Genomic DNA, 26,582 nt, shown 5'->3' with positions numbered 1-26,582 from the left:
TAGTGACAATAGTATGACAGGAAGCAGATGAAATAAAGTTTCAGTGGAATTCCAGAGGCACTCCAGCTTGCAGACTGTTAAAATTATGTCTTCAGTCTCTCTCTACTTCTTTCTTCTCACTCTTCCGCCTACTCACTCCTCAGCTCCCTCCATCACTTGCTTCTTTGTGAGAAACAAATCTACCAATTTAGGACTGAGCTAAAACTAAGGAAGGAATGCAGACCAAATGATTGGGCACACACTAGGCCACTAGATGCCACTGTGCTCCTCAGAAATGCCTGGAGTGCATCTCCAGCTCCAGCTGCCAAAGTTGGACCCTCTGAGCAGAACTCAGAGTTGGAGTGAACCCCTCTGCCAGAGCTGCAAGTCCAAGAAACAGACCACAGCATGATTTGTGCCAGGCTAGAGGAGGCTCCTCAGGTCTATAGCGTTTGGTAAGCTGAGATCTTTCTCCCTTTGTACCCCAGCACATGCTTTTGTCTGGACAGCCATTGTGTCGGGGGAGCTGTTGTGAAGCTTGAATTAATGGGAGCTGAGTAGTAGGTACAGTGCTTGGGCAGATTCACTGGCCTAAAACCCTCTGGAAGGTGGGGCGGGGAGGATGGAGCAGGAGGGGAAAAGCATAGCCTTCAGAATATTACACTGCTCATGCCAACTCCTCATTCTCTTGAGTCTCTCAGGCCCACTGTAGCTACTGGAAGCAGTTATTCTAAGCACTGATTGCAGAAGTTTTATTTCTGCCTTAGAACCAGCTTATCTTCTAGGTCACAATATGACTTCATTTTTAAGTCCTCCTAAGAAGGTTAAGGATTAGGAGGCTCTAAAGGGCCCCCCATGTTTAGGGGCACCCTGTTAATACACACTTGCATTTTACAAGCACATCCTGATTGATGCCACTTTAAGTTCATTACCAATTTCACTGTGGCTCTGGTAAGTCTTCATACTAATTATTATAATTAATTGTCAGAATTATTGAGTGCTTACTATGTACCAAGAGCTGCACTAATGTTTACGTATATTGTTTAATCCAATGAGCTATACATTAACTTCATTTTACAGATATGCAATCTAAGACCAAAGAGGTAAAAGATCTGCTTCAGTTTAGTAGATGGTGAAGGTGAGATTTAAAGCTAGGTGTGATTTAAAAGTCCAAGTACCTTAACTTTGCTGTCTTTACTTCCCACTGCTGGGTTCCATACACCTAGCCTTCTAAAGGCCCTCAACACCTCCGTATCATAGAGCAGAAGCATTTGGTGGGGGCACCTGCACCCCTATGTTTATAGCAGCGCTATTTACAATAGCTAAGCTATGGAAACAACCCAAATGCCCAATAATAGATGACTGGATCAAGAAGATGTGGTACATATACACCATGGAATATTACTCAGCATTCAAAAAAGATAAAGACATGCAATTTGCAGCAACATGGATGGAGCTGGAAGGGATCATGCTCAGCGAAATAAGCCAGAAAGAAAAGGAAAAATACCAGATGGTCTCACTCATAGCAGGAATTTAGAAAACCTAAATAAATTTAGAAAACCTAAATCAACAAATAACTATAAACCAGAGACACACTACCAGGGGTAAGGGGAGGGAGATCAAAACAAGGAGGGGGTGGGAATTGTATGGGGACTATAACCAAGATGAAAATGCATACATTGTGCAAAAATGAAAAATGATGTAAAAAATATATAAAATTTAAAAAAAAAGGGAGTGGAGAGGAGGGGGCGGAGCAACATGGCGGCGAGGAGACGCTGCGAGTAAGATCTCCCATTAAAAAAAGTTAATAGGGAGGAAAAGCGGCAGGTCCCAGTGAGAACTGGGACACGGAAGATAAACGGACGACTCCAGCAAACTGCCCGAAGAAGAAAGTGGCCATAAAAGAGGACTAGAAGCGAGGGAAGCGCAGAACCCTGCTCCCCTCCCCCGCCCACAGAGGCGGCACTCTCCCACCGGCAGAGAGGAGGAAACAACAAACCAAAACGGCCAACAAGAAAAACGGACACAGCAAGCGGGACTGTGAGTGGAAAGGAACTATTGCAGCCACCACGCCCCGTGAACGGGAGCTGAGGCGAACCCTGCAGGATCCGCCGCGGAGGTGAGCTCCAGGCGCCATTAAAGAGAGCCCCGCCCCCCAGGAGGAGACCAGCACCAGCACACAGCCCCGGCCCGATGACTCCTGGAAGAACCAGAGGGGAACAGAGAAGCCCACCCAAGATGCCGGCCAGTCCCAACAACACAGTGTCCCAACGCATACGGCAAATTAGAAAACAGACAGTAGGGAGGAGAAGAACCACACGCAACCTAGCAACTCTCCAGAGAAAAAGCACACCACAAAAAGAAAGCCAGCCCCCAGATTGCAAAGACAATAACTTGGAAGAATTTCTGAGCCTTCCAGAAAGAGAATTTAAAATTGCCGTGATTAAAAAACTGACAGAAGTCATAAAGGAAAACAATGATAAGGGAAAAATAATCAACGATCAGAAGAATGCAATTGAGTCCCTAGAGAGGGAAAACAATGGTCAGAAGAAAGAAATTGAGTCCCTAAAGAGGGAAGTAAAAGAAATGCAGGAGATCAAAGAATTAATGGAAGAACTAAAGAATTCTGGGAAAAGCAATGAAAGCAGAATAGATGAAATGGAAGAACGAATAAGTAATCTTGAAGACACAGAAATAAAAAGAACCAAAACAGAAAAGGAAAGAGAAGTACGAAGGAAAAAGAACGAAGAAAGACTTCGGGAACTATCTGACTCCATGAGGAAAGGAAATATAAGAGTTATAGGAATACCAGAAGGAGAGGAGAGAGATGTAGGAACAGAGAAAATATTCAAAGAGATAATTGAAGAGAACTTCCCAAATGTGAAGAAGGAGCTGAAAATTGATATACAAGAAGCAAGAAGAACACCAAACTTCCACGACGAAAGGAAAAATACAGCAAGACACATAATAGTAAAGCTCCCAAGAATCCAGGACAAGGAAAAAATAAAGAAGCTGGCAAGAGGGAAGAAACAGATAACATTCAAAGGAAAACCAATCAGGCTGACATCAGACTTCTCCGAAGAAACACTACGGGCAAGGAGAGAGTGGAGGGACATAGTCAACAGACTCCAAGAAAACAGATGCCAACCAAGAATACTCTATCCCGCAAAGCTCTCCTTCCTCTTTGAAGAAAGAATATGGACCTTCCCAGACAAACAGAAACTCCGGAATTTCATTGCAACTAAACCCCCACTCCAAAAAATACTACAAGGAGTCCTAAAGCCAGAACCTCAGAGGGACGAATAACAATGAAAGAAGGCCAAAAAAAAAAAAGTTATTAAAAGAATAAATAAATAAAATCAAAGGAAAGACAAACACAATGGCAAATACAGATGTTAACATATCAATATTAACTCTAAATGTAAATGGACTAAACTCTTCAATAAAAAGACACAGAGTGGCAGCCTGGATTAAGAAACAAAACCCAACCTTTTGCTGTCTCCAGGAAACACATTTAGCTACAAAAGATAAAAATAGGCTCAAAGTTAAAGGATGGAAAACAATCCTACAAGCAAATGGACCAAAAAAGAAAGCAGGAACAGCTATACTTATATCAGATAAAACAGATTTCAAACTCAAAAAGATAAAAAGAGACCCCAATGGTCACTACATTATGATCAAGGGGACAATACTTCAAGAAGAAATAACACTCATTAACATATACTCACCAAACGAAGGAGCACCAAAATATATCAGACAACTGTTGTCCTCTCTGAAAACAGACATCAGAGAAAACACATACGTAGTGGGAGACTTCAACACACCACTATCAACAATGGATAGATCAACAAGACAAAAAATAAGTAAAGAAACCAAAGCTCTAAATAAGGACCTAGAGCAATTAGGCTTAACAGACATCTATAGAACACTAAACCCCAAAAAAACGGAGTACACATTTTTCTCAAGCGCACACGGATCATTCTCCAGGATCGATCACATACTGGGGCACAAGACAAACATCAACAGATACACCAAGATTGAAATCATATCAACCATCTTTTCTGACCATGAAGGCATCAAACTAGAAATAAACCATAAAAAGAAGGCAAGGAACTTTCCTACCTCATGGAGATTAAAAACCACACTACTGGAAGACCATTGGACTAATGAGGAGATCAAAGAAGAAATTAAAAAATTTTTTGAATTGAACGACAAGGAGGACACTAATATCCTAAATGTATGGGATGCAGCAAAAGCAGTAATAAGAGGAAAATATATAGCAATAGAAGCTCACATCAAGAAACAAGAAAGAACGCAAAGAAACAACCTCATCTCGAAGCTCAAAGATCTAGAAAAAGAACAACAAAAAAACCCCAAAACCAGTAGAAGAAAAGAAATAATAAAAACCAAAGCAGAAATAAATGAAATTGAAACTAAAAAAACAATCCAAAAGATCAATGAAACCAAGAGCTGGTTTTTTGAAAAAATCAATAAAATAGACAAACCCCTAGCCAGGCTCACAAAGGAAAAAAGGGAGAAAGCACAAATAAACAGGATCATCAATGAAAGAGGAGAAATCACAACGGACACAGCAGAAATCAAAAGAATAATCAGTAACTACTATGAACAGTTATATGGAAACAAGTTTAACAATCTAGAGGAGATGGACAAATTCCTACAACTCTACAATCACCCAAAGCTAGATAAAGAAGAAATAGAACACCTAAACAGACCAATTACAATTAGCGAAATTGAAATGGTAATAAAAAACCTCCCCAAAAACAAAAGCCCAGGACCTGATGGATTTACAAATGAATTCTACCAAACATTCAGAGACGAATTAGTGCCTATCCTTCACAAACTCTTCCAAAAAATTGAGAAGGAAGGGACAATACCAAACACGTTTTATGAAGCCAACATTACACTAATACCAAAACCGAACAAGGACAACACAAAAAAGGAAAACTACAGGCCAATCTCCCTAATGAACACTGATGCAAAAATCCTCAATAAAATTTTAGCTATCAGAATCCAACAATGTATCCATAAGATAATTCACCACGACCAAGTTGGATTCATTCCAGGGGCACAAGGATGGTTTAACATCCGAAAATCAATCAACGTTATCCAACACATCAACAAAAAGAAATATAAAAACCATATGATAATATCAATAGATGCTGAGAAAGCTTTCGACAAAGTGCAACACCCATTCATGATAAAAGCCCTTGAAATTCTGGGAATACAAGGAACATACCTCAACATCATAAAGGCCATCTATGACAAGCCAACAGCCAGTATCATTCTCAATGGTGAAAAGCTGAAAGCAATTCCATTAAGATCTGGAACAAGACAAGGATGTCCACTCTCACCATTGCTTTTCAATATAATACTGGAAGTCCTAGCCAGGGCAATAAGACAAGAGAAAGACATCCAAGGAATCCAAATAGGAAAAGAAGAAGTCAAACTATCACTATTTGCAGACGATATGATATTATACATAGAGAACCCCAAAAACTCCACAGAAAAGCTAATTCAACTCATCAATCAGTTCAGTAAAGTGGCAGGATACAAAATCAACACACAAAAGTCAGTAGCCTTCCTATACACAAACAATAAATCTGAAGAAGAAGAAATCAAAAAGACCATCCCTTTTGTTATTGAAACAAAAAAAATCAAATATTTGGGAATAAATCTAACAAAAGAGGTAAAGGACCTATACAAAGAAAACTATAAAACACTGTTAAAAGAAATAGAAGAAGACACAAAGAAATGGAGAGACATCCCCTGCTCATGGATTGGAAGAATAAACATTATTAAAATGGCCATCCTACCAAAAGCAATATACAGATTCAATGCTATTCCAATCAAAATTTCAATGTCATTCTTCAAAGAAATAGAACAATTATTGATGAAATTCATATGGAATCACCAAAAACCCCGAATAGCCAAAGCTCTCCTGAAAAAAAAAAGAAGGGAATGGAGGCATCAGACTCCCAGACTTCAAACTATACTACAAAGCCATAATCATCAAAACTGCATGGTATTGGAACAAGAACAGACATACAGACCAATGGAATCGAATAGAAAATCCAGAAATAAACCCACAGATTTATGGTCAACTAATCTTTGACAAAGGAGCAAAGAATATGCATTGGAGCAAAGAAAGTTTGTTCAATAAATGGTGCTGGGAAAACTGGGTCGCTACATGCAAAAGAATGAAGCTTGACCACCACCTCACACCATACACAAAAATCAACTCAAAATGGATTAAAGAACTAGACATAAGACCTGAAACCATAAAATATATAGAAGGAAATATAGGCGAAACACTACGTGATATGCACATCAAAGACATCTTTACAGACACATCACCCAAAGCAGTGATAGTGAAGGCAAAGATAAACAGTTGGGACTACATCAAATTAAAGAGCTTTTGCACAGCAAAAGAGACAATAACAAAAACAAAGAGAAACCCCACCAACTGGGAGAACATTTTTGCACCCAACACTAATGATAAAGGACTGATCACAAAAATCTGCAAAGAGCTGATGAGACTCAACAACAACAAAGAAAATAATCCAGTCAAAAAATGGGCAGAAGAGCTTAAAAGAAACATCTCTGAAGAGGAAATGCAAATGGCCAACAGGCATATGAAAAAATGTTCAACATCACTTGTCATCAGGGAAATGCAAATCAAAACTACCATGAGATACCATCTTACACCAGTGAGAATGGCACATATTAAAAAAACTAGCAACAACAAATGTTGGCGAGGGTGTGGAGAAAAAGGAACTCTTCTGCACTGTTGGTGGGAGTGCAAACTGGTCCAACCACTGTGGAAAGCTGTATGGAGATTTCTGGACCTACTAAACATAGAGCTTCCATATGATCCAGCAATTCCACTCCTAGGTATTTACCCAAAGGACACAGAAACATCAATTCCAAAGAACACCTGCACCCCTATGTTTATAGCAGCACTGTTTACAATAGCTAAGCTTTGGAAACAACCCAAATGCCCAAAAATAGATGACTGGATCAAGAAGATGTGGTACATATATACCATGGAATATTACTCAGCATTCAAAAAAGATAAACACATGCAATTTGCAGCAACATGGATGGCGCTGGAAGGGATCATGCTCAGCGAAATAAGCCAAAAAGAAAAAGAAAAATACCGGATGGTCTCACTCATAGCAGGAATCTAGAAAACTTAAATAAGGGACCAGGAAAATGAATAACTATAAGAAAGTGAAAATCAAAATCAACAAAAAACTATGAACCAGAGACACTTTTAGGGGGGCGGGGGTGGGAGGGGAGGGATTGGGGTCAGAATGGGGGGGCTGCAATTGTATGGGGAATATAACAATAAAAATTATTAAAAAAAAAAAAAAAAAAAAAAAAAACCAAACAGGTTTTATCTTCTAAAAAAAAAAAAAGGGAGTGGACACTGCTAAGAGACCCCTTCTCTGAGCACAGATGGCTCAGATGATGAGAATAAATTCTTCTGGCATTATTGGGAGCAACACAGGCAAGCAAGAGGCATGTCTTTAAGGAAAATAACCAGGAAATTCTCTTTTCTCCAATATGTTAGAAGAGACTTATCTTGCTCAATTACATAAGCCCTTTTCACCAAGGATATGGCCCTCGATTTGATCAGACATCAGTGTTAAGGACTCTGAGTGAGCCCTCAGCCTTGCCAAATCTATAACCACCATTTGTTAGTTAAGTAGTCCTTTCAGAAGCTGCCCTCAACCTGGCCCCCCCACAACCTCATATCAGCCCTTGTATCTTATTTGTGTGTAGAACCATAATCTCTTGACCCTCCCACCTCACTATTACCCTTACCCAAGCACTTCTGAAAAGTGATAAGCAGTGAATCTAACTCCCTGGGAACAGAAGATGGATCCCAATTTGTCTGGGTTCCAAGTCTGTAGTAAGTGTAGGGGAGTGTCTTGGTTCTTTAATATGTCTGGGTGGTCGTGTCTGGCTCCCTCTCCCTGGACTTTCTCTATTGTGTAAGGTTTGATTATTATAATAAATCTTATCTTTCATAAAATTTGTAGTCTCTGCTCTGCTTTCTTCTGATTGAACCTTAACTGACAGAATCACTAGAAATGCAAAGGAAGTATAATTAGTAGTTACAAGCAGCAGCTTTGATCCTGGCTTGGATTTGAGTCTTGACTCAGCTACCTCTGTTGTCTAATCTTGGATGACTTAGTCCCTCTAAGCTTCGACTTGCTGATTTTTAATATAGGGTAAGACATAAATGAAAGATCACAGGAGATAGTGTATGCACTGAGCAGTCCTCAGTGTGTTAGCTGTTGGTGCTCAGTTGGATAATCGCCTTTAACAGAGGGAGAATCACCAAGTGGGGAATTCATATACATAAGTACATAAATAAAACAATACATAAATAAGAACATTCAGATAAAAAAAGATAAATATTTGACTAAAGCAAAAAAAGACATTAAACATGAGGGAAGAATCCTGTCCCTTTTTCTAATGTAGTGTTGTTTGTTTTATTTTTAAAAAAATTTTTTTGTGTGTAGAAGAACTAGGGTGTAGGCCAGAGGGGCGGGGGGTGAGAGGATTCACCAGAGACAGAGTGGGGAACAGAAAAGGCAGATTGACTGAAATACACTGCTGAGGGGAACAGTGGGTGGACAGGAAAGGTCTGTTGTGCCATGTGGGTTAGCTCCCTGGACCACCATCAAACTCAGGCTGTAGTGATGATAGTGCTGAAACTTAATCCCTAGGTCACCAGGGAGGCCCTAGTGTTATGTTTGAGAAATGTCTGAGAATCTGCAAACTCCATAAATATCTCAAATGGCCAGAAGAAGTTCAAAATAATTCTGACCTCCCTTCATGCCAATCTAGCCTAGGATATGAAGATAACTTGCATACATGTTAGAAGTTCTAAGAGAATGAGGAAGGTAGTAGGTAGAGGAATTCAACACTCAGTGTAAGAAAACATTCTCAAAACAGAAGGAAACATTCTTTTGTGTGAACAGCATATTTGAAAGAAAAACCTATGGGCCTCAGTTACGGCCACTTACCTGGAATGGTAGCTCTGGGGCCAGGGAGTGCCAATTGTGCCCTGAGATATTTGCATCATGCTGGCATCAGGTTGGTTCTCCCCAAATTTGGTTGAATGCCAAGAGTGAGGTCGGCCTGTAGGGTCACTGCGTCTGGGGATACACAGGAGAGGAAAACCCCAACATTATTAGCAGGATTCTTGGCTAAATCTCTTCATGAAGTGATTTGTGAATTTGGAAGCAGAGACTGTATTTTCCCTCAGAGATTGAAAACAAATACCAGAAAGCAGCATTTTACTGCATGTTACTCTTAGTAACTACTGCCATGCTGTTTCATTAATATTTTTATTTTCATTCTGACAATTTCAAACTTACATAAAAATTCCCACATAAAGAATCCCTGTATAAATCCTAGTGTACCACTGGTAAGAATACAAACTGGTACAACCACTATGGAGAACAATGAAGAGTTTCCTCAAAAAATTAACAGAACCAACACAGGACCCAGCAGTCCCACTTCTGAGTATATATCCAAAGGAAATGAAACCAGGATCTTAAAGAGATAGCCTATGTTTACTGCAGCATTGTCACAACAGCCAAGATAGGGGAACAACCTAGGTGCCTATCACCAGATAAAGGAACATGGAATGGAATATTACTCAGCCATGAGAAAGACATCCTGCCTTTTGCGATAACTTGGATGAACCTTGAGCATATTATGTTGCGTCAGACAAAGATAAAAACTGTATGATGTCACTCATAGAGAAACTCTAAAAGACAAACTCTGAAAGAGAGTAGAGTGAGAGCTACCAGGGGCGGGGGTGGAGATACTGGTCAAAGGGTACAAACTTTCAGCTATAAGGTTATGAAGTTTAGGAGTCTAATGTACATTATAATTATCATACACTTGAATGTTGCTAAGAGAGAAAATCTTAAATGTTCTCAGCACACACAAAAAAAATTTTCATGGTTTAATTACGTGAAGCCTTCTTCACCTAATGCCACAGTATTTGTTCCTTTTATGTGTGTCACACATATCTCAAAAAAGTGTGGGGAAAAATAATTCCCACATAATCTGCATCAAGATTAGGAAATCATGCTAACATTTTATACTTTCTTAATTTAAAGCATACTGGCTTGCTTTGTCTTTCTCTATTCCCATTAAAAAAAAAGGAACAGTAATTCCTCCCCACCTCCCAAGGGCCTTTGTGTGAATATATGGTATAAAGGTCTCTGGGGATTTTGAAATCCTCTGTTACAAGCGGATGTTAGATAAATAACTTTTAATTTCTAGGTAAGAACTACATAAAATTAGCAACTATCTGGGTGTGAACACTGTTCTAACTATTGTTAGTTTCAGTAACAAGATGCTCTCCAAAATAGTTTCTGATTTTGTAAGTCAATGACTTCAACTTTAAAACATCCTGCCCTTTGAACACAAAGAACTGACAAAGCCAAAGGGAAAAAGTGCATGTCCTTCAGACTGCATACTGAAGGATAAACTGGTAAGGAGGATTACACTACTATAGAAGGTCAGAATCAAGAGACAGTTGCTGTGCTTATTTTTGGCATAAAAGTGAGCTGAGCTATCAGGCATTTCATGCCAAAAACTTTTAAACTATAAGACTATAGTTATTTTTTTCCAGTTAAAAAACACTTTTAGAGGATCCAGGGATTTGCTTGGATATGCTAAAGACAGAGAAATAAGAACACCCTCATATTCCCTTTTTCTGAAAAAATAAATTGGCACTTGTAATATAAATGAAAAATTATTCCCCTGATGCCAGTGAAATTTCAAGCATTCAATGTATCTGGATAACACTAGCCTAGGTGTCAGGAGACTAGGTGTTCACTTGGACTTTGTTTTTAACTTATTGTATGACACTGTGTAAGTAAGTCACTTCCCCTCCTTAAGCCTTTGTTCATCTTAAAAAAAAAAAAAGCAAAACCAAAGAAGCTAGATTAACTTCATTTTAATATGAATTAACTTTAAAATATGCAAGAGAGAGTGAAGAACTTGCCAAGCAAGATGATGATTTTGTTACAAGGCAACCCCAATGACAGTGACCAATGCAAGGAAAGTTACTTTAGGGTGGTCAACCACATTGGGCGCCAAACTGTTACTGGGCAACCCCATGTGAAATGGGTTGGCCTGACTCTGTGTCCCCACCTCTGCGCTTCAAAGGGATTTATAATGAGACTCAACCACAGATATACACAAAAGGGGTAATAAAGTGTTTACTTCCAAAAGGGGAAATGAAGAAATGAATAACTCAGGGAGAAAGGGAAAGTGGTGAATGCGTCCTATCAGTTCTGGTGATCTGGAACCCCAATAGTACACTGGTCCAAAAAATCAAGGACTCCCAAGGCCCACATGTCTGGTTATATACGAAACCTGGCTGCTTACCTCCACCCTCAGTTCCCAGCAATCCTCCCTTAAGTGGTGATGAAATTATGGGATTTGTAGTCCTTCATGTCTTGGATCTCTTTGGTCTGGGGTGAGGGTGGGGTCTATAAATCCTGTTTGTGGAGTTTGTTCAGGACATCCTTCCCCCCCCAACAATTTCTGAAAAAATACATATATTTCAGCTCCCAGAAGAGAGGTTATGATAATAGCAAATAATTGTCTGTGAAACAAGGGAAACAGGCAAACAAGATTTCTAGCAGTAGCAGCCAGTCAGTAAATATTTACTGAGTTGAAGGAGCTCCTTAGGTGGCCCTATACCTGGATTGCTACAGCGGCCAGGGAAAGTGAGAAGAATTGAAACCTCTTGAAAAAACTCTTTCAATAGAGAGAGGCTGGAATGTAGCTATGGCTACCAGCTCTAAGGTTGACAAAACTGGAGTCTAGTCTTGATATCATTGGGTTTTACCTTTTGGATTTTAGGTAAGGTTCTTAACCATCTTGAGCTTCTTCATCTGTAAAGGCATTTTTAGAATGGAACAGAACATAGGTTTTGTGAAATAAAAAATGAGACAATATTCCTAGCAGATAGTAGGAGCTTGACAAATGTTAATTAGCATCACCAATTTATTATTAAGGAATTAATAGAGAGTAGAGAGGCCAGAGGGAATAGCCCATGAGGATATCTAAAAAGATGAAAAGAAAGGGGAGAGTGAATGGTAGCAGAGAGTGAAATGTGTGGACACCATCAGTGGCCTTGAGTCACCCAGCTCCCAGCTCCCCAGTGAGGTACTCATAGTAGGTAACTAGGCAAAGGCTGATCTTCTGAGACTTGCAACATGGAGTACCAGGCTATGCTGGTGAGGCAGGGAGCTGTCAGAGCAACGAGTGTTACCTCTAGTGAGAGAGGTAAACACAGGCCAAGAGAAAATAGACCTTGCCTGCCTAGAAACTAGGAAAGAACTAAAGGAAGCAACATCTTGGGCTGAAGAGATGAATTAGGAAGCAAAACCAAGACCAGCCAACAGAAGTCAGTATATTACAATTTGTTGGGTTCTTGTGAGTATACCTCTCTCATCCTTATTAACAGGTCCCATACAAACCCTGAACCTTTGGGGTCAGCACTGCCCCAAAATTGAATCAACACTTTCCTCAGAGGTAACAGGGGAGCCCTGGGTCATTGACTCCGGATCTTAATCGGTTAGCATTTGTGCTGCTCGTCCCATTCTGACTGTGGCCACTTAGGAACTGGCCTGATGCCTCTTCAACCAGTTCGTCAAGGCAGACTACTGCCCTTGAATTCCTTCCAAGGACTAGAAATTCTTCCTAGTAGCTCAAGTCTATGAAGGGCTGACCTAAATCACACAGCCTGCAATCTTGGAGTCGATGTTCAGACCCAGTTACATAGGACTTCTGGTACTCAATAAATGTTATCACTTAATTATACAGCAAAAGTCCAGACTTTAATGGGAAAAAAAAAAAAAAAGATCTTTTTTGCATACGGCTCTGGAGACATTTAATACATGAATCATTTTAGACTAAATGTGTCCCAAATACATAAAGGGAAAGAAAGAACACTGTCACTGCCCTACTCCATGTTCTGGCCACCAGTGGAAAGAGTTGGCAGAAGCCCTTGCAGTACTAGAATGCAGACCTGCAACGAGGCACTGACCTTGAGAAGGAGGCAGATGCCTATGAAGGATGAACCTAGCCCAGCTCCAAGGATGGTAACACTGAGGATGCCTCTTTAGCAACTCATCCCTCCATGGTATCTGTCCACGCCTGGCTACAAGGAAAGGTGCAGGGAAGCTTTTTCCACCCAAGAGAAATTGACCGGCCCAGATAAATTCTACAAGCTCTACAGAAAGAAGATCCCTCTTTCAGTCAAGTAGGTAAGGTACGAGGTAATGTTTGCCAATAAATCAGGGGATCTAGAGAGGCTATTAATTTGAATTCTCGAAGGAGAGAAGGAGGTGTCCTGAAGTACTAGTTACCCAGACTTAATGTCAATTGGTAGGTCTTTTCTGAAGGACCAGACACCTTGCTGAAAGCTCTCAATCACTTTGAAGTGTAAAAGGAAGTTGTGATTGGTTAATGAAGACAAGGGGAGAGAGATTAAAGGGAGAAAATATCTCTTATTCTTTGAAGATACCAGTAAGGCTTTCTTTTAAATGTGAACTATCGGGGCCTCCCTGGTGGCACAGGGGTTAAAGTCTCAGTGCAATCACGCTATCGCCAGCCACTGTGGCATGAATTCAATGCCCAACCAGAAGTTAACCTACATATGGCCCAGCAGACCTCTCCTGTATTGCCCACTGCTCCCCTCAGCAGTGTATTTCAATAGATCTGCTTGTTTTACTCCCCACTCTCTGGTGAATCCTCTCACTCCCCTGCCCCACCCCCACACCTCTGGCCTACACTCCAGCTCTTGTATGAATAAATAAATAAAATAAATCTAAATGTGAACTATCTAGCTCTTTCCTCAGTTCCTTCCCATCATTCAGGGGAAAACATATCTACTCTCTAGACAAAGAACACAAAAAATGAGGTATTAGACCCCTCCTAATTCACAGGACAGTGGAAGACACAGCTAAGTAAATCACTATAATACAATGTAAAGGATTTCCATAATACAGATGGTTCAAGATGCTCAGTGAACACAGAGGAGGGAGGGACTAACACTGTGGTTTTAGATGAAGAAGGCTTCACTTAATTAAACTATGAAAATTTTCTCTGGATGGAAGGGAGTACAAAAAGAAGGAAGGATTTATAGGTAGAAGACACAGTCTGATAAATGCAAGGAAATGAACATGATAGAAGAAACTCAAACAAGCTGGAGAGGAGATGATGAATAAGGGGCAGAGCAGGAGAAGAAGGTGAGGGGGAGGTGCAGGTCTTTAAATACCTCACTCAAGGGTTTGGACAGTATCCTGTGAACTGGAACCCACCAAAGAACTTAGCCAGAGAGGGGACTTTTCAAATTTGAGTTTCAGGAAGTTATTGCCAATAACAAATAGAATAATTTGAGAGACAAGAATGGAGGCTATTAGACAGGGTAAGAGGTAATGAAGGTCTACGCTAAGACAGTGACAGTGACCCTGAAGAGCTGACAGATCTTAGGGCCACTGAGGAGGCCAAAACTCCAGTCTAGTGACCACTTGGATATAGGTGGCATAGAAGACAGTATGGCCAAGGAGGAAGGATGGCCTTTATGTTTCTAACTGACCCAGAATGCTAGTATTATTAAACTACACAGAGAACTGTTAGATGGAGGGGGTGGATGTGGAAAAATGGGAGGAGGAAAATTAAGAGGGGAAGATGGTGGCTCCCTCTAGGGCATGCAAATGTGAGATGCAGGTAGAACTTTCAAAAGAGGTATGCAGTAAGGAGTAATCTAGAGGACCCAAGTCTGGGCTGCATATGGACAGTTAGGACTCACAAACACAGAACTTTTGAAAAAAAAGATGAAGTTACTTGGGAAGAAGGCATGGAGAGACAAAGGAAGTAGCTGAATGATGTGTGTCTGAGACACATCATTTACGGGAGAGGGTGGGGGGTTCAGGAAGCTCAAGAAGCTGCTTCCAGAGAAGAGGAAAATTAGGGGTATAAGGGAGTTCCACAGAATTCTAAGATGAAGAATGAGGAGGAGGAACTGTCAGCCATTTCAACTGCTACAGAGAGGTCAGTCCTTCGAGGGTATATGCAAGACCACTAGGTTTGCCAGCTAGTGATTCTCTGCATTGGAATGGCGGGGGGCAGAAGCTTGATTGTGGCAGGGTTAGAGGTGAATGAGGGAGCAAAGGGAGAGGGCAAGGACGGATAATTCAAACACTTGACTCTACAGGGGAGAAAGAGGGTGGTGTTGAGAAAACTAGAGGGGCCCAGAGAGAGGAAAGGTTTTGGCTGTTTTGTTTTCAAACACGAGACGTTTGAGCAGGTTTATAAGTGACAGAGCACATGCACATGCAGCTGACGATACAGGATGGGGAGAGGATGATACTACTGAAGACTGCTGCTTCCCACTGAACCTGCAGAGAAGTAGGTTCTAGAGCTCATACTCAAGGGTAACCTTATGTAGCAGTAAAGCCAGTTCCTTGAGATAAGAAGAAAGGAAGCTTTAAGATGCTGATGCTCTTAAGTATGAAAGGCAGTGAATGGGAAGAAAGTGGAAGAGACTCTCACCACTGTCCTTTATTTCATTATGAAGCCCAGAAGACGGGTAAGTGAGGAGGTGGTTGTGGTGAATTGGGACTCAAGGTACATGGTAAATGAGGACTAGAAAAGTTGATATTGATCAGAGGTATTTATAAGATTTAATGACTAAGATACTGTTCTCTTAAGAAAATTACATTCTGGTGGGGAGACCAAATGAACGAATTTCTAAAATTATAAATCATAAAGAATTCTTATAATAAAGAAAAAATAGCTGCCCAGGACTGGCAATGCCAAGATAGGGAACCCAACTTGGAGAACTTTTTCTGTAGAGGATATTGGAGAGGTAGCTGCCTATGGGGGGAGTGGGGAGGGGGTTTATGAGGTTTCATCAGTGCTCTAGTAATACATTAAGAATAGGGAAAGAAAAATATCAGATGGTTTCACTTATAGCAGGAATATAGGGGACCCAAATAAGACATCAGTGTAAAAATATAGTAACAGCACAAAACACAACAAAGCAAAAACAGACAATTATAAACCAGAGACATCCTGCAGGGAAGGAGGAGGGAGAGGGATCAGAGGGAGGGAGGGAGGAGCACAGGGGACTGAGGTGATGGTGTACGGGTGCATTAGGGAAGGAAGCTCTATGAGGACTACACCTGAGGGGGTGGGGGAAGCAAATATTGTTTAAAAATGAACAATGATGTAAAAAATAAAATAAAAAAAATAAAAATGAATGATGTAAAATATTTAAAAATTACTTATTAAAAAAGGTGATTTTTGAAACAAAAAGAAAAAATAAATAAGATGCTTAAAAAGAAACCCTCTTCTTTTGAACATGTGTTAGAAGATTATCTTCAGAGATAATCTTTGTTTTCTAAGCTCCTTCCATACTGCAGAGTTAAATGATGAAATGAAGAAAAAGAACAATGAAAGAGATGTGCAAATACAGCCATCGATTCTCAGGCCTTGTTGAGGGGAGTATAAATCAGCTACCAACTGAATGAAAAGCACCTTGGCAACATTTAGCAAACCATTTTTTTTGAAAGATTTATTTATTCATACATACAAGAACTGGGGTACAGGCCAGAGGTGCAGGGGGTAAGAGGATTCACCAGAGACAGAGTGGGGAGCAGAACAGGCAGACTAACTGAAATATACTGTTGAGGGGAGCAGCGGGTGAGAGGTCTGCCGCACCATGTGGGTAGCTCCCTGGCCGGCCAGGGATCAAACTCGCACTGCAGAGGCTGTGGACAGCTTCGTAGTGCGGTGCTTAACCCCTTGCACCACCAGAGAGGCCCTAGCAAACCTTTTTTTTCAAATAATGTGTCTATCCAAAGATGAAAAACAACCTAAATGCCTATCACTAGCAGACTAGTTAAGTCAGTGCAGTACATTGTTGGAATACTTATGTGGTGATTAAAAGAACGGAATAGCTTTATATATATATTGATATGGGAATATCTCCAAAACATATGGCTAAATGACAACATTAAGATACACACCATGCGGACAGTATCCTACAGTCTGTGGGTGAAAACATACACTTGGAGGTTTATTAATGTCAAGAATATTTCTGGAAGGATCCTTTAAGAAATTGGAAACTGACTCCCTCTGAGGAGGAAAACTTATTTACATGGTATTTCTTTTCGTAACTTTCAAATTGTGTACTATGTCCTTGTCTTGCCTATTAAAAAAGCAAAGTATTTTAAAAATAGCCTTCCATTTTGAAAATATACTTCATTGTATCTTGAGAGAACCAAAAAAAGTCAAAATAACTTTGACTTTTTCAAGGCTGCAAATAATTTAATAAAAGGCATTCCTAAAGAGCACGGCATGCTTTTATATTTTGAGATCACTTTGATCTTTAAGAAGATAAAGAAATATTTTCCTAAAGTACATTACATCATGAGCATATCATAAAGAGTCAGAAAATGATTAATTTTAAAATTGAGCAAACTAAATTTTGTGTGTGGGTGTGATTCAAACAAAGTCCTTTTGTTGCATTCCTAACCACAAACAAGGAAGCTTAACTGTGTGGGATGTGTAGGCTGATGAAACTAGAACTAGCAAGTGACACCATGTCCTTCTTAGATGATTTTGCCCTAACGCAGAGACTTAGGAATGTGAAGCATATTTGTGAGAAATCGGTAATAATGCAGTTCAGGTATTTCAAGCAATGTCCACTGATCACCAACTATGTGCTTTCACCTTGCTGACTATAGTTGCAGCTCTGGGATGATACAAAAGGATGATACAGGGCTACTGAGGAAATGTCATTAAAAAAAGAGACTGGACATCCCTGGTGGTGCAAGGGGTTAAGTGTCAGCACTATGAAGTTATCCCCAGTCACTATAGCATGAGTTCAATCCCCAGCCAGGGAGCTACCCACATGGTGTAGCAGCTCTCTCCTGACTTGCCTGCTGCTCCCCTCAGCAGTGTATTTCAGACAATCTACCTGTTCTGCTCCCCACTCCATCTTTGGTGAATCCTCTCACCCCCCTGACTTCTGGCCTGCACCCCAGTTCTCGTATGCATAAATAAATAAATCTTTAAAAAAAAGAGAGGCAAAGCAACTCACCCACAATCACAAAGGTAGTGATCTGCAGTGTTGACAGTTAAACTCATGTAGCTATCTCCAGAGACGGCTTAACTTGTAGGCAATACACAGTTCACAGTGAGGTGGGGTAGACAAGAGTAGACAACAGCAAGTAAGCAAATAGATATGTCCATATATTTATAAGGACTATGAAGGAATTAAGACTGGGAAATGTTGAGTGTGGCTGATTTAGTTCAAGGTCTGCCTATTGAGAGTGACATTCCAACAAAGATCTAACAAAGAGGAAAAACTCAACATGAAAAGAGCTGGGGGAAGAGCATTTGGCATAGAAGGAACAATGAATGCAAAGTCCTTGAGGGAGGAATGAATCTGGGGTTTTCATGAAGCAGAACAGAGTGAAAAGTAGATGATAGAAATCATCCAATCATATTGGACTATGAAGGTTTGGGGGGACACTTTAGACAGAAAAACTAAAAAGCTCATGTGGTGCTGTCAGTGATCAAGAATGAAGTTAGTCAAAAGGCATTGGGTGGAGTGGGACTTTAGATGACCATGGATGACTGGTCTGCTTTGGATAAGTGCAGAAGGTGACAACCACAACTTAGAAAACAAGAGAGAGGGGGCCTCCCTGGTGGCACAAGGGGTTAAGGCGCAGCATTACGAAGCGATCTGCAGCCACTGTAGCACAAGTTAGATCTCTGGCCAGGGAGGTGACCCACATGGCGCAGCAGACCTCTCTTGTCTCACCCACTGCTCCCCTCAGCAGTGCTCTCAGTCGATCTGCCTGTTCTGCTCCCCCCTCTGTCTCTGGTGAATCCTCTCACTTCCCGCAACTCTTGTATGCATAAATAAATAAATCTTTAAAAAAAAATAGCAAACAAGATTCTGAGAGCTAGAGATCATGTTTTTGTTCATGTTATTCTTTGATAAACTTTTATGACTGAGACTTTAAGTAGGTTCTTCCTGGTCCACTAACATTATAAAACCATGTTAGTTAGCAACTGAAATATGGTGAAAGGGTAAGAATACAAAATATACTCAGACAGGGGCCTTCCTGGTGGTGCAAGGGGTTAAGACACAACCTATGTATGGAGAAAAAGGAACTCTCCTGCACTGTTGGTGGGAGTGCAAACTGGTCCAACCACTATGGAGAACTGTGTGGAGATTTCTGGACCTACTAAACATAGAGCTTCCATATGATCCAGCAATTACACTCCTAGGTATTTACCCAAAGGACACAGAAACATCAATTCCAAAGACACCTGCACCCCTATGTTTATAGCAGCACTGTTTATAATAGCTAAGCTTTGGAAACAACCCAAATGCCCAAAAATAGATGACTGGATCAAGAAAATGTGGTACATATACACCATGGACTATTACTCAGCATTCAAAAAAGATAAACACATGCAATTTGCAGCAACATGTATGGAGCTGGAAGGGATCATGCTCAGCGAAATAAGCCAGAAAGAAAAAGAAAAATACCAGATGGTCTCACTCATAGCAGGAATCTAGAAAACTTAAATAAGGGACTAGGAAAAAGAATAACTATAAGAAAGAAAATATCAAAATCAACAAACTATGAACCAGAGACACTCTATGGGAGGTGGGGGGCGGGGAAAGGAGGGTTGGGGTCAAAATAAGGGAGTTGTAATTGTATGGGTAAGATAAAAATAAAATTAAAAAAAAAAAAAAAAGACACAACTTATGAAGCTCTCCACAGCCACTGCAGCATGAGTTCGATCCCCAGCCAGGGAGGTGACCCACATGGTGCAGCAGACCTCTCCTGGCTCACCTGCTGCTCCCCTCAGGAGTGTATTTCAGTGGATCTACTATTCTGCTCCCCACTGTCTCTGGTGAGTCCTCTCATCCCCCAAAACTCTGGCCTGTAACCCAGGTTTTGTATGTGTAAATAAATCTTTAAAAAATATATACTCAGATGGCCAGCACTACCAAATAAAACATTGTACTTCTTCATCTACTTACAAACCCATTATAACAAGGCTCTACTCCAAGACCCCCACCACCCCCCCCGCAAAAAAGAAAAAATATATACCAATGTTTTCTGCAAATCAGATCAATTTGAATTGATATGTCTAGGATGGGGGTTGAAGGTCTTCATGATAAAATAACTGAACACCATCTGCTTAGCTGGGAATAAAGCGTGTTTCCTAAGGTTCTTTCTGTGTGTCAATGCTATTTTCTCCCCATCTATTTTTAAAATTATTAAACAATTACAAATGTATTCAAATGAATATAAAGGATATCCATGCACTCACCGGCAACACTGATCCAATTTTATTATTTTACCCATATTTATTTCACTTGTTCTTTGAACAGATGATTTATACAATTAAGAAAAAAAAAAAGATCAAAGCCACTAAAAAGTCTTAGCTTCCATGTTTTCCAGCCACGTCCCCCATTTTTCTACATTTTGCTACTGCTAACCACTGGGGTTCATCACTTTGTATCTTTTCCAGTGTTTCGTTATACAAATATAAGCAAATATTCATACTTGCTATTTCATAAAAGGAACTAAATGCTATGACCTAATCCTCGGTTATTTTATACTTAACAATACAAACTGGAGGTCATCTGAATCAGTGCTGACAGAGCTTCCTCATACCTTTTCTTCCTTTTAGCTGCCTAATATTTTCCACTGTGTGCATGTATCATATTTACCCAGATCCCTGCTGTAGACATGCTTTGATTTCCCAACTTTTGCTATTACAAATAATGCTTAAATGACTAAGCATACCCATATATTGTTTTCTATGTATGTCATCATGTCTTCAGAAATTACTAGAAAAGGAATTGATGGTTCAGGGGAAAGTAATACATTTGCAAGTTTGATAGTTATTGCTAAATTGCCTCATTTTGCATGTTGAGAAAAAAAACTCAACATGAACAATTACACTGTACAAGTAACTTGAGGGGGATTGTATTATATCTTCTTTAGGACAGAACAGATAATTCATATTTGAACAATGACTAAGCTTTTTCTGCTTACCAAAAAAATACAGACCCCAAATACTAATGAGAAAACGTCCAGCAACTGAAAACTGTAACCAAGTAAGACTACCTGAGCTGTGTCCATAACACTGTTTCACTTACGCTCTTCATACAGAATAATAAAAATCACTCATACGGAGATATGCTTTTTACATGTTCACAGGAAACAGATGCTCTCAAGAATTTTTAAGAGTTGAAAAAGTCCATTATCTTCCATAATGTAAAAACGGTGGTAATTGTTGCTTTTACTGCTGACAGAAACACTGTTTTTGAGAAATCCTTTAGCCTTTTACAGCATCTCTAACTTTTAGTTTCTATGACTACTGGCCTCCTCAAGGCCATACCTCAGACTTTCTGGGTTCACAGAAAAATCTAACAAGCAAATCTTTCCAAGCCTTTTATAATTGTTTCACTAATACCTGTACCTTAAAAAGGTGGTTCAGTGGGTAGAAAGGCACGTGTTACATAACAAAACCTGATAGCAACAAATAGTCCTTTCTGGGAAGAAAAGTTCTTTATAAATGTCACATCCTGATAATATGCCCTGGGCACTTTTGGCTTTGACAACTGAATCATGAGAGCGAAATCTGTTCACAGACAAGAGACTCTAATATTTAAAATTTGCTTAAACCTTTCCTAGTAAGACATTTTACACCATTCTCTACCCTTGGCCCCTCCATCCTTTGACTACTACTTTATGTCCTTTCCATCCCTTTCCATTTTGAAACACTGTTTTAAAGATTCAATTTTACTGGTGAACACACAAAATTATTACCATAAAAGAGAGGGGCTAGCAATGGCAGAGGGCATTCTTCACTTAGTCTCCAGTGGGTAATGATGTTCAAATGTTCTTTTTCTCAGTTTCCCCCTTCTACCCTTTTCCACTCACTGTCATACAATGAGGAATCAGAATAAAGCTTGTGTCTTATTTTTGTGTGTGTCAACACTATTTTCAAAATTATTAAACATAATTTTTATGAGTCATTTATTATATAATGTATATGTATAAAATATTTATAAAAGTCATCCTCCTTATCTACCTCCTTTTATATGTTTGCATATAAATCATGGCAGAAGTTGATATGAAACACTGTTAACATCTTTGATTCGTAACATTCACCTTTTTCTTTCATTGACATCTAATCAATTACAATAGAAAGCATAGCATAGCTAGAATAGCATAAACTCTATCAATAATTTCTTCTCAACTCTCAATCTGGAACCAGACCTTTGATAGCTGGGGAAGGATGGAGGACATTCACCAGTTTCTTTAGATATCAGATATGACTTTAGAATTTTCTTTTCTACTCCTTTTCTGTCACAGAATCTGCTACTAGAACTGCAATAAATCACTTCCACAAGAGTGGGTTTTTATCATCTATACACAGATAAATACAGTTCCACACAAACATTCTCATGGGTCTCAGAGGGGGTCAAATAGTAGACAAATAAAAATATTGTGTGTTCCTGAATTACTATTGCTTTTTTGGCAGGAGAAATTGCTTGGGGACACTTCTCGAGGGCTCCTGTTGGACAAATTAGGAGCAGCAAAGCAGGGCAGAGTAAAAGGTCTACATCCCTACAGGGCTAAGGGGTGAGCTGGAGGAAACCCCACCATTGCACATTCCCACTGAAGATTGTCCTTTGAGGATTTAGAAGAGTCCAAATACCAATCAAGATATTTCCAAAACAGGGCCTCCCTGGTTGTCCAGGGGTTAAGTCTCAGTGCTACCACTGCAAGGGCCCATCCGGATGGCCTGAGTTCTATCCCAGCCAGGGAGGTGACCCACATGGCACAGCAGACCTCTCCTCACTGCCGGCTGCTCCCCTCAGCAGTGTATTTCAGTCAGTCTGCCTGTTCTGTTCACCACTCTGATCTGGCAAATCCTCTCACGCCCCCTCACCTCTGTCCTATACCCCAGTTCTTCTACACAAAAATAAAATCCTTAAAAAAAAAAAGATTATTTCCAAATCAAGTGAATTAATTTTTATATGATGCCAAAGTATACATTAAATTTTACTGGCAAAAATAAGTGAAGAAAGGATTTTTATTTTCATGAAACAAAAACCTTACTTTAAGTAAGATTTTCTTCCTAAATATTATTGCATTAAATCCAAACAAACAAACACCCTGTCCAACCTTCAACACTAAGGAAACGGAATTCTCTTTTGGAGGAAGTTCGATGCATCGTATTGTTTTTCCTCTTTTCTATTTTACTTTCTTTTTTCATTTATAGCAAGAGCCATAAATAAGAAGCCAAAGGCCACAAGAGGACCAAGGAAAGGACAGAAAATGCTAATTTCAGATAAAAACTTAACAGTCAAAGGAGAATCTATTTTAAAAACACTGCACAAAGACTGTTGATTAAAAACAAAGTTTTAAAATATTACTTAAACATTAATGAACAAAAGAGTGAAGGTTTTAAGGTAAGAAGCTATAAGCTTTATGAATACTTGCTCCAGAGCTCCCCAGTTTCTGCCTACAAATTATTTCCATAATAAATTTTACAAGGAGGGGTTAAACCACTACTACCATTCACATATAATCTGACTCTGTTGGGGAGAAAATTTTAAAATTCAGAAGAATGCTCTCTCTTATTCATTTTATATGAAAGAATGCCAAATAAAACTCAAAAAAACCAGCCCTGTGATCCCTCTCTCTATATATGTATTTTGCAACATTAGCAATTCATATTTTCTTGTTTGCCTTTTACTCTTAATAAGATGTCCATAACAATAAGATAGATACTCAAATCACCTTAACATCTAGGCCATTACCAAGACTGTGCATCCCAGTATTCTTTACCATGTCCTATTTTCTTTTAAGTAAAAGCATTTCCAGAAGCAAGCAATGGCATTAAACATAACTCTGAATGGTAATTTTGAATCAAGATCACATATGGATAAAAGCTAACCTCAGATTTTTGTGAATAAGAGAAATGATTATCAAGTATTTAAACCTTCAACAGTCAATGCATCATTGGCTATCTCAATCGATACTTCTTTTCATGTCAGACTATAAACTCAAAGTTGAATGAGAAGACTGCATCTCTGCTTTAAAACTATGACTATATTCACAGGTTCCTTTTCTTTTTACAAATGTTGGCAAAAGAGAAGAATTTTGGTACTAGTACATAGGTAAGGAGAAAATCCTTGTGAGAAAAAGTTACTCCGAAATTCCCCAGGATAATGGAGAAATAAAACCACAAAGCACATAACACAAAGTTTTTGCTATGAGATAAAAACCCACTTTACATATGCACATTATAAGAAATACAGGTACTGCATTGACATAAAGGAGAATGACTCAATATTCCTACACAAATATTAACCATACACTGAGTTAAACGAGGTGCTCCAATTAAGAGAATTTTCATGGCTATTTAGAGAAACAAGGTTAAACTGAGCATGTAATTGGCTATTTTTCTTTATAAGCAGAGCACAATGTTAAAAGATACCTGTGAATGTCTTGCTGGCTGAGAATCCTACAATGAGAGATTCTAAATCTCATTCTCACATCATAGTGGGCTTACCTTGTGGCAAACAGGAACATCCTAGACAACAAGCCTCTGGCTAAATGAATGTTACACTCAGGAGTGAAGGAAAGAGCCATTTCACTGCCATGGTTCTTTCTGCTCCTCCAGGGCTGCAGAGCTTCCCAGCAGTCCCACCCACCTCAGCCTGACAACTTAAACCGCCCTGAACTCACCCGCTAAGCTTGATGCCTGGGGGAGGGATACTGGTTTCCAGTCATCTCCATAAATTGGCCAATTAAAACTCAATGCCTGTTCTATAAGAGAGAATTAGAGAAGGGTGACCTTAGTAGTTCTTCCTGAGAAGGACCTGCCTCTTGGACAATAGTGTGCAGCTTAGAAATGCCAGAACTCTGTTTTGTGGGCAAGAGGAGGAGGAGAACAAGGAAAACCGTCTGCTGATAAATGCATGCAACTGAATTCAGTTTCCTTAAATGATCTTTGCTAAACCTGGACCCTCCCACATTTGCAAAAATGCAATTGTCTGCAAAAGAGCATTAATGGGCCTCCCCGGTGGCGCAGCGGTTGAGCGCTGGGTTGCGAAGCTGCCCGCGACCTCTGCGGCGCCGGTTCGATCCCCGGCTGCTCCCCGGCCACCAGAGGAGGGTCCCACATGGCGTGCAGACCTCTCCTGCCGCCCGCTGCTCCCCTCAGCAGTGTACTTCGGTCCTTCTGCCTGCTCTGCTCCCCGCTCTGGCTCTGGTGAATTCTCTCACCCTCCCGCGCTTCTGACTGTACCCAGTGCATGTATAAACAAAACAAACAAACAAACCAGCAAACAAATAAATAAAGCATGCCTCTATAAAAAAAAAAAAAAAAAAAAAAGAGCATTAATGGCTTTAAGCATCCTACAGTTGGGGAGGTTACTGAAGTAGGGTTTATGTCAACATCCACTGTCCTGAGACACTAAGTCAGCAGAGGACAGAACTCATTGCCAAGGGAAGTTAAAGCGCCAGCTGAACCAACCTTGCTGTCCAATTGAGAACAAGTTAGAAGTCAATCCCTGAGCTTCTATTAGCCATTCCTCTTGATTTAGTTCACAGAGTATGTTATCACCACATATGGTAAGTGGTTAATAATCACATCAGATGGTTATTACAATAATGGCAGTGGAAGATGAGGAAGGGATAAGGAATTGCTAGAAAAAAGCACTGGCTTAAAAAGCTAGAACATTTTGCTATCTTTATGAACTCATTGAACTACCCTAGCCTGGGGCTTTAACAGATTTTAGGGAGACGTGTCAGCCAAGATAAATTAGATGATATGAATTCTGATTGACAAATTAGATACAAGAGAATTCAGGAAGCTGAACAAGAAAGGAAGGGCAGGGCATCCCTGGTGGCACAAGGTTAAGTCTCAGTACTATGAAGCCATCCACAGCCACTGAGGCATGAGTTTGATCCCTGGCCAGGGAGCTGCTTACATGGCACAGCAGACCTCTCCTGTCTCACCTGCTGTTCCCCTCAACAGTGTATTTCAGTAGATCCACCTATTCTGTTCCTCACTCTGTCTCTGGTGAATCCTCTCACCACTGTGCACCTCTGGCCTGTACCCCAGTTCTTGCATGCATAAATAAATAAATCTTTTTAAAAAAAGAAAGAAAGAAAGGGCAGAATTGGATCTGTAAGACTATTAGGTCCTGGGTCACTAGGAGTGTCTTTCTTTAACTTGGTTACTTGGTCCTTTTATACATCTGGGGGAGGAAGTTTTTTTTCCTTTTGCTGTTTCCTTTTTCTTATAAATAAGTGAAAAACACTTCCTGACTACTTTCTTCATGAAAAAGGATACACACACACACACACACACACACACACACACACGCACACAAACACACACACCCCCCTCTGTGACCCATTGGACTTGGAATTGGCTCATGAGGTGACCCGGCACCTTTTTATTTC

At 40.0% G+C, this 26,582-nt stretch overlaps 1 protein-coding gene across 1 annotated transcript in view; it reads right to left on the bottom strand.

Annotated features, from left to right (window-relative positions):
* The window catches only part of SHROOM3 (shroom family member 3), a 310,763-nt gene that overhangs the window by 39,332 nt on the left and 244,849 nt on the right, over nt 1-26,582 (bottom strand). Inside the window, 1 exon segment of the mRNA XM_054688359.1 lies at nt 9,039-9,170. Coding sequence (XP_054544334.1) covers nt 9,039-9,170 — 132 coding nt within the window.

This window comes from Talpa occidentalis, unplaced genomic scaffold (assembly GCF_014898055.3).
Source record: "Talpa occidentalis isolate TD23 unplaced genomic scaffold, MPIMG_talOcc4v2.1 talOcc4.6, whole genome shotgun sequence".
Classification (NCBI taxonomy): Eukaryota; Metazoa; Chordata; class Mammalia; order Eulipotyphla; family Talpidae; genus Talpa; species Talpa occidentalis.
Note: the sequence above shows the minus strand (reverse complement) of the source record. Positions and strands in the feature narration are given on the sequence as shown.